At 49.0% G+C, this 9,460-nt stretch overlaps 1 protein-coding gene across 1 annotated transcript in view; it reads left to right on the top strand.

Moving 5' to 3' along the window:
• Positions 1-8,425: 8,425 nt before the first annotated feature.
• The window catches only part of LOC104514117 (TRAF2 and NCK-interacting protein kinase-like), a gene marked incomplete at its 3' end in the record, with an annotated part of 40,818 nt that continues 39,783 nt past the window's right edge, over positions 8,426-9,460 (top strand). The window contains exons 1-2 of the mRNA XM_010157679.1: positions 8,426-8,449; positions 8,864-8,920. Of these exons, the coding sequence (XP_010155981.1) occupies positions 8,426-8,449; positions 8,864-8,920 (81 nt within the window). The remainder of the gene's footprint in view (positions 8,450-8,863; positions 8,921-9,460) is intronic.

Below are 9,460 nucleotides of genomic sequence, written 5' to 3'. Positions count from 1 at the left end.
CATGAACAGCCCCGGTAATGACAGTGATGGGCTTGGAAAGCTCCCTGGTGCCCTGGGATGGCCATTCCTTTATCCTGCACAGAGCCAGCTCCACCTGTGATGGGAACTAGTGCCCTGGAGTTGGTGGGGTCATCCTGGAGTTTGGGTTTGAATGCCAAAACGGGTGATTGCAGATGGGAAATCTCCCCAGAGCACTCCGGATCTGGACCAGGTTTGTGATGGTCCCCTGCTACATGTCAAGCAGTGGGGATCTGCAGGAAGGTGGTATCCCCATTGGTGGGATAGCTTGGTCATCGGAGGGGGGCTGTGTCTTCCTTGGGCCACCCTTGAGAGACAACTGTCTCGCTGTAGAATACTGGGTGGTCCCGGCACACGTGGGCAGCGCCGTTCCCTCCACATCCCAGTGCTTCCCACTGGAAGTAGCGACCTGCTGCTGCCGTCGGAGACGTGGCCTGTGTGAAAAGGTGCCTTGTGGGTCTCCTGAACGGAGGTTCAGTTCTAGTTATGAATACCGCAGTGTTGAACAGGCAGTGATGTGAAACAGAAGCACAGTGGGGGTGTTAAAGGGTGGTAATAACATGGCTGTCATGAACTCGTGTTATTGGGAACAGACTGTACTGCCTCTTTTAGCTGTAAAAACGTGCGCTTGCCGAGAAGCAGAGGAGACGGGGGCAAAGGGAAGGACGGGCTGTGCGGGAGAGGAAGGAGCGCCCTCCCTGCCCCGGGGCTGCGGGCGATGCTCCCCTCCGGGATGGGGCTGCCCCAGTGCTGGGAGCTGCCATGTGGGATCTGTGTGTGCCGGGGGTGCTGGAACAAAAGCAGAGCTCCCAGGGGGGCTGGGAAAGTTGCAAGGGGTCTGGTAGTAACCGTCAACATCCCTTTCCTCCTCCATCCTGCTGGTGCTCATGTGAATCTTGCTACCTTCAGTGTGGGACCAGCTCTGGGGATATCTTCTTAAGGCACTGTTTTTCTTACTTTTATACATTCGTCTTTGTCAGGAACATCTCTCCTTAGTCCTTTGGTGCCTTAGGTTTCCGTAGGCTGCTCCTCTCGGTGTATTTTGTTGATCTCTTACCTGTGTACTCCATGCTGTTATGCTCAGTCCACTCATCTGCCAGCCTTGACCTGCTCTTGTTGAGGCTTTGCCCTCCTGTTAGGATCATGGCGTTGGTTCCCCTGCCCTGGGAAAGCCCTGCCTGATGCAAAACCATCTTGAAATCTAGTCGTTGAGCCTACAGCTTCATGGGCAGAATCTGTGCACAGTCCTTCGTGTGAACGTGAAGCAGCTCCACAACCCCCCATTGCCCGTTTGCTGGTGTGAGAGGATGCCGATGCCACAGAGAGGGAACTGAGTGCTTTTCCCTGGATGGGAATTAGAAAAGGTGAAAGCCACATCCCGAGGACCTGTCTACAGAAACTTCTGGAAGGGTTTGGGATCTCTGATGCTGATTTAGGACCTCTTACGCTGATGGTTTTATCCATGGAAAAGGGAAACCTCTCCGTTCTTCCCGAGCTGAAGGAGGGCTAGTGTCTCCATCCTCTTCAACCCTCCGGTGTGATAGGGGATGGCATGAGTGCCAACATGGGCGTAAGGGATGTGTTTCCCTTATATATAAGGGAATATGAGATTCCAGTCTTCCTCACCTATGTGCGTGTTCTTCTTGAAGATGAATAATATGCTAATTTAACAATTTAGCTTGTTAATCTAATAATCCTGCCTTCTTTACTTAACGTCAGACGTATTGTGGAGCTGCAGTAATGGAATTGCAGCTCTCCCAGCTGCACAGCCCTGATCAGAGCTTGGATTGATACAGAGGATTAGAAATATTTCAGTCCAAAGGTCGGCTTTGTTCGGTCAACACAGGGCATTAGCTTGGCCCCGTGCAATTAGGGATGTCTGCGCTGGGAAGGGATTTACGGCTTTCCAAGGGGAAGCTCTGGATGTTCAAGCCAAACTGAAATACTAATGAAAACGCCCAGCTGAGAAGAACCATCCCCCACAAAAAAAAAATCCACTCTATTTATTTTTGTTCTCTTTGAGTTTTTTCAAATGTTTTCCAGGATTTTTTTACTTCTGAAAATGTTGGAAAAGATGACAGGTGTAGGGGAGGATCGGCTGTGAGTAAAACTTGTGCTTGTCCTGCTTGCTGGGCGTGGTGGTCTGCTCTCCAAAAGCAGCCCAGGAGGTGGCAGCGGGATGGCGAGAGGGAGAGAGCCGAGGATGAGGTTTGCAGGGAGCGTGTTGAAGCCACGGGGAGCAGAGGGTGTTTTGGGTAGCCCCATGAGCAGGTCGAGCTTGCCCCAAGTGTAAAGAAGTCAGCCACATCCCTTCATGCCTTGGGGCAGTGGGGTAGCTCCGAAACTCTCACAAAGCTGTTTGTGACCCCAAGAAGTGATGGAGAGTGTGCTGTTGGAGGGAAATGCACTGCCATTGTGGTCGTGCTGTTTCCCTCAGAAAGGGCTGAGGTTTTGCTGTAATATTTGGCTGAAAGGAGGCGAGATGGGGCTGTGAGACTCTGGCGAGGGCGAGGACCTGGACCCCAGTCTGCTCATCCTGAGTTCCCGCTGGCTCGAACCTTCCCTGCCAGTAGCTGGGGTTAAGTGCAGGCAGGAACAATAAGGTTTGGCCCATGCTCGCTGTGTTTTAATCACACAGATATTTTACTCCTTGTTAAAATAAACATCTTCCCCGTCCTGTTCTATGACTCACTTTTTCTTATGCTGACCTGATATTTAGAGTATCTGATGTTTTAATTACCTTCTCAGAGGCGTGGGTTTATTTCAGGTATGTTTGAAGGGATGTGTAAACCAAGTGCAAAGCACGAGTACATAACTTACACAAACAGCTTCTTTTGGAGATTGCTGAATTTTCACACTAGGATCAAGCCTGGTTTTCCATCAGTAAGTATTTTAGCCTCTTAAACTAGTTGAGAAGGGGGATTTGGCACCCTCAAGATTGTTTTCAGTGGGAAACACAGTACGGAAACGTGCCTGTAGTCTCTAAAACCACAAAGACCAAATCACACCAGGTGCTATTAAATGGTCTAATTTACTGCAGGATGGCAGTGGGGATGCACAGCTCCTGTTGGAAGGCAAAGTTCCTTCTCCCAGGAAAAACTGGATGCAATTTTCAGTGCATTAGTGCTAAAGTGCCTTCATGCTAAAAATCTTGTACCGAGTCCCTGAGTTACCTTGAGCTACAGGAAAACAAGGAACGGGCAGGACTTGAGCAAGGGACCTGCATGGAGTTCTGGCCCATCCCAGGAGAGCTCCACTGCAGAAGGTCTGGGATGCAGATGCGGCATCCGAAGGAGAATTAGACTGACCAGTGAACACTTTGATGGTGTGCCTGCAGAAGTAAGGCTTGACAAAGAGTTTGTACTAGGTCGTGCATGTCAACAATGGTATGTTAACTTAGAAAAATGAACGGATGAAGTCTCACCTGGCAAAATCTTTGCAGTGCCAGTCCGTTCCTGCTGTAGGAAGGGCGTGCGTGTGCTGGAGTTGGGGGTGTTGAGGATGTGCTGTCACATGGCGTGGTTTAAGGCAGGAGTTGGCCAGTGGAAAGGGCAGTTGTTGGGTTGCTGGCATCAGCTTGGTATTTTAACTGCAACAAAAATGTAATGGAAGAAGATTAATTGGGAGACTTCCATCCTGCAAAAGTGATAATACTCAGACTTTTATGAGGCTTTTTGTCACTTGTCTCAGTGTATCGAGATTTCCATATGGAATGAAGCGCTCCTTGGGTTGTATTTTCTTAGCGGTGAGGTCTGGTCCCAGCAAGGCTGTTCCTGTTGGAATTTCAGCAGTGCCTTGCCAAAGCACCCTAATCCCTCCTATTTAATATTTACATGTTACATGACTAGAGCAGTGCAACATGGCTGGATCCCAAGTGTTTTGCTTTGAAGTATCAGACCTGCAACAGGATTACTCCATTAATGCCTGCTGTGGGGACTGTGTATGCGTGGGGGGTTGGAGGCTGGGTGCCCTGGCTGGGAGGTTTAAGAGATGATGCTCTGCTCAGCTGAAGGAAGAGGGACCTCTGCCTTTCTCAAGAATATGACAGTTCTGGTCGTGTCCTGCCGTCCCACCAGGCATGTGTTTTGTTGAATGAATAGGAGCAGACAGCAGAAGCTAAGTAAATGTGGTGGGATGCATTTCTGGGTACAGAAATTGCAGGTTTTGCTTAAAGGTGAAATCCATGCTTATGCAAGCAAAATTTCTAAAAAGCAACAATCAATCATCTTTCTGTCCTTAAAATGTGGACTTGAATTTTGGGCTAGGATAGGCAGTTTTTGTGTAGAAAGGCTGATATTGAGGCCAGGGCTTACGTGTTTAGTAAATACATGGTCTGAGTGCATCAGCTGATGTTTAAAAGTGTTTACCGATATTCCCATCCTGTGTCGGTCCATTACACTTTATGGAGTGTGAGGACCACAACCTTTGAAGAAAAAACTTGTGGTGCCTTTTCATTTGCAGAAATTAGTCTTGATGTTGAACATTATCAAGTTAGTGGTAGTTGATATAACGTTTCGAGAGTAATTAGGAGCATGAATTTATGCTCAGATGGATGTTTAATTAAAAACTGTGGCAGCTTTGAAGTTCACGCTTGAATAATCTTGAGGCTGAAATGTGGGTTTATACCCAAGTGAACCTTGACAGCAGATCTGGAGAGGGGGAAAATGCTTTAGTAGCTCCAATTTCCTCCCATTTGTTTTATGCCATCATGGCATCTGTAACGGTGCCTAATTTATGAAGATGATCGGTTCAGCCAGGACGTCACGTAGCCAGATGCAAAACCCGCTCTGGGGAAAGGAGGAGTTGGAGGATATTTGTGTATTTGAGACCTCCAGGAGCTGTACCCCAGGTGATGCTGTCAGCGGTCCTTCAAACCTTGCGGTGCTTCCTGTGAGCAGCCAAAACGGGGCGATCAGAGTGCCTCCTGGAAATCTCTTCTCCTTGAACTTCTAGGGATTCAGTCGCTGCCCTGTGTGAGTGGGGAGGGAGAAGAGGGTAAGCATGTGCTTGTGTCCAATGCAGGGCTGGTGGTGGGATGCTGGGGCTCAGGGAGGGTGCCGGTCCTCACATCGCTCACTCGTGTGTACGAACAGCTGGAAGCAGCTCACCCTGCCACCGACAAGTGGAAAAAGCCTGAACAAAGCCAGGAGGGAAGGAAGGCGAGAAGACAAAATGTTATAGGTTGCTGAAGAGCAGATCAGCGCCTTTTCGCAGGCAGGCAGATGACCGAGGGCTGTTGGCATAGAGTATTAAGCAGGTAGGAGGCAAGGAGGGCATGGGGAGCAAGGGTTGCTGCAGTGATTGCTGCTGCCCTCCAGCTTTCTTTGCTCCTGTCACCAAAAACGTCGGTGGGGGTGTGGTCTGAAGGCTCCGAAGTGACCGCCTTGTCTTGGAAGAGGTTCATCCTCCTGAAGACTTCACCTCCAGGCCAGCTGCACCCTCTCCAGCATCCTCAGGGCAAGCTCCCGAGCACAGGGGCAGCAAAAAGGAGGAATTTTGAAAAAGCAGAGAATTTCTGTTGAACTTCACTGACAGCACCTGCAGTCTTACCTGTTTTGACCCATGTCTTTGCTGTTGGGGGATCAGAGGCAACCCTGGGAGCAGGATTTTGGGTTATTGTGTGGTTTTCTAGTGGAGGTTCCTGCTGTGGCAATGTTTTAGAGGAAAAAACCCAAGTTTTGATGAGTGGAGGACACACAGGAGGTAAAAACATTGCAACGGAGGCTTTCTGGTGCTCTTCTTGTTCATGCTACCCCGATCCTCGTTTGTACCTTCCTTATCTTTGCAGTATTCACACTGGACCATTTAGTGCTTGCCTCTCATTAATTAACAATTTCAGCTTGCCTTGGCTTTGGCAGAAATGGATCTGCTGCCCGATCCAGCTGGATACTTTGGGAAAGGCAGGGGCATGGGTGTTCCTGGTCTTGCTGCCAAGCTTTGGGCATGGGCGCTTGGTTCTGTACGGCCAACGCAAGGGCGGCGGTTGGTGGCGAATGCGATCGAAAGGGCTTGTTACGGCCGCGGCATCTTTTAATGTGTACAGGTCGGGTGCTAATTTTGTTCCTGTATTGCATTTACAGCTTTCATTTCTCAGTGTCTTTCTCCAACGTGTCTGTATCTGCATTGCAAAACCAAGAAGGCCTGCAGTAGGTTGAAAATCAGCTGGTTTTTAAACTATGTATGGTGGTTTCACTACAAGTATCAATGTTGAGCATTAGGGACGTTGAATTAAAAGGGACAGTTAACTGGTGAGGAAATGACTGGTTTTTCTGGATGGGGGTGGAATTCTGCTGGGATGAAACTCAACAATCCATCACTGCAAACAAACTATATGGAAAGCAAACCTTTGTTCCGAAGTTCCTAGGCTAAATACTTATTGGTTCTACTTCGCCTAATTTTTGCATGACTAAGTGTCCCTCGTGGCTCACATTAACATACATTTCAAAGCAGTTTATTTTGTTTCGGTAAATGTTCACACAATATTAAGTTCTTACCTTCATCTCTAAATACTTGGATAGCAGCAGATCCCTGGGAGAAGGATGGTGTAGGCACGCAGGGCTCCTTTGTCCCTGGTATCGGAAGTTGACAGCAGCATGCCGCAGGGCTGGGGCATTTCCATAAATACACAATGAGATGGTGACGTGTCAGATGAAGGTGGATGTCACCAGCAAATACATGGCTTGAGATGCCTCGTCTCTCTTCTCCATTTCATGGAGGGTTCAGCATCCCGTGGTTGTGTCCGAGCATCCCCCCGATAGTGCTCTGTTGGCTTGAATTAGAGTCGGTACGTGCGGGGGCTTCCTGGCCAGGCAACCAAGGATGAATTTAGGAAGGGGAGAATTTGTTTTTGCAAATCACACTGTCTAAATAGATGGTGCCTAGCGATGCACCTCTCCTTCCCAACGGCCGCGTCCGGGGGATGCTTCGGCCGCAGCCTGGTGCTGCTGGGCTGCGCTTTGTTCTGGGTTTCTTAATGTTGCACATTTTAAAATAAAGCTCTTTTTCCATTGTTGCTTGGGACGTATAAATTGTGTTAATAACTGAGCAAGGAGCCCTGGTGAGTGAATTGGCTTCCTGGTGTAGTCATACGTTTGGAGAGGATGATGCTGCCTTGCTCCGCAGCCGGTGCGTGGGTTTGCTTCCCAATGTCGTGCCTGGAAACCTGGTTGGGGACAGGTCCCCATGTCTGCTAATTCGGGGTTTGTGCTTGGGGTGAGATGGTGTGAAAGACTATCTCAGCTCGCAGGAGGGCTGGGAATTCTGGCACAAATGCCAGGAGGGCTGGAGGAGCCTGCAATTTAGGAAAAACTCATATTTGCTCCCATTTCTGCCATGCTGCACCTTGACCCCTCTCAGCCTCTGCTCCTCGTTTTGTCCTTGGTGTGTTAATTATTGATGCCCCAGGGCAGGAGCTGCTGATCCTTGTGTGTGCTCCATGCTGTACCTTGTGATGTGGCCTTGGGATGCTCCTGTAGTGACTGGGAAACTGGGATGCTTCCTTCTGCCTCCCAGCTCTCCTGCCAGGATGGGCATCAGCCAGTTTTGCTGGAGCAGCATCATCTTTTCCTCTGACTGCGCCTGGTTTATCAGCAGAGCCTGTGTCCTCATATGGAGGGAGGGAATGATTTGGTTTTAGCAATTTTCATAGAATCATAGAATGGTTTGGGTTGGAAGGGACCTTAAAGATCATCTAGTTCCAACCCCCCTGCCATGGGCAGGGACACCTTCCACCAGACCAGGTTGCTCCAAGCCTCATCCAGCCTGGCCTTGAACACTTCCAGGGATAGGGCATCCACAGCTTCTCTGGGCAACCTGTGCCAGTGCCTCACCACCCTCTCTGGGAAGAATTTCTTCCTGATATCTAATCTAAACCTCCCTGTTTTCAATTTGTACCCGTTACCCCTTGTCCTGTCACTACAGGCCCTTGTAAAAAGTCCTCTCCCAGCACCCTTGTAGGCCCCCCTACCATATCATTTTGATATGATGTTGGGTGATCCATTTCTCAGGAGAGGAGGAAAGGCTGGGAATTGGCTTGTTTGATAGCAGTTGTGTTGGTTTTAAGAACCCATGAACTGTTTGGGCTCTTTCGTAGTTTTGCCCATCACTTCCAGGGATTTTTCCATTAGGATTCATGTAGCTGAGCGCTGCCCAACGGGCAGTTCATTGCAGTGATGTGCTAATTTTGCTGAAAACAAGGATTGTCCGGAGGTGTCCAGGAGTTTGTTTCCGCCCTGGCTCTCGAGCATCTCCCCCAGATGCACTCTGCCGCGTGTGCCAGCGCTGAGGATGGGGTCCCTTCCATAGCCAAGGGGCAAACCTGATTTTAAAAGCCTCTCCAGCCTGCAAACTGAGGCTTTTGCACAATAAATAAGTTAATGGACAGAGTGTGTAATGGTGCCCTGCGGGCATGGAGTCCCGTGAGTGTCCCCAGGTACCTGAGAGATGGGGCTCAGACACGAGGGGACCGAAGTCGGTACCGTGTGGGTACCCCGGCGAGCACGTTTCCATCATCACAGCTCCAGCAGACCGTTCCCAGCCGAGTCATGCTCTGTGCCCAGGAGAGGCCCTGAGCTGTTTGGTTTTTGCATGGCTGAGCATTAAAGGATATTTCCAGCGCTTGTTTGCCAGGAAAATACAGCATCGAAGGCCCTTTGCTAATTAATCGTAATGGCAGGAGGAAGGGAAGGGAATCGCTTTCCCGTCATGGCTGCTGTGAAGGTGCTCTTGGAAAAGCAAAATACGTGCGGATGCTGCCAGGGCGAGGAGATTGTTGAAGGATATTGTTCACTGTGAGAAAAACATTGCCACCATGTAAACAAACAGACTTCTCCCTTTTCTTTTGCAGGGTCGTCATGTTAAAACAGGCCAGCTTGCTGCTATTAAGGTTATGGACGTCACCGGGGTAATGTATCCTCCTCCTCCTGCATCCTTAAATGACAGCTAAGAGGGGAAAGGGGACCCAGTCTGACAACCCTGGGGGGGTTGGTAGGAGGCTTGTGTTCCTGGGAAGCAAATCCCCTTTGCCTTAACGTGAAATGTGCCGTTAAGAGGGTTTGGTTATAATAAATGTGTGAGGGAAAAGTAAATCCGGAAGTGTTTTGGATATTTAAGTAATTTTATGCTGAAACAAAGCACCATCCAGGTTCCAACAGTGGCTCTTCAGAATGCATTGATAAAATCTGAAGAAAACTGTAACAACAGGAACGTGGATTCATAACACATTTCAGCTTCTCCAAATCTGTGTTTTTCACCCAAAAGCTTTTGTTTGCCAAACCTACATGCAGGAATTGTTACGAATAACTTTAGTAGGCAAGTTAAATTACTCCTGTGCATCCTGTTGATACAGAGGAGAAAATGCACCGCCCTGGTCTCAGAAATGTGGCTCTTTTGAAACTTGTATCAGACTAAGAAAACCAACAATTTGTGAGTTATTAAATGAATT

Source organism: Eurypyga helias, unplaced genomic scaffold, assembly GCF_000690775.1.
Source record: "Eurypyga helias isolate BGI_N326 unplaced genomic scaffold, ASM69077v1 scaffold16590, whole genome shotgun sequence".
NCBI lineage: Eukaryota > Metazoa > Chordata > Aves > Eurypygiformes > Eurypygidae > Eurypyga > Eurypyga helias.
This window is presented reverse-complemented; position numbering and strand designations above follow the sequence as displayed.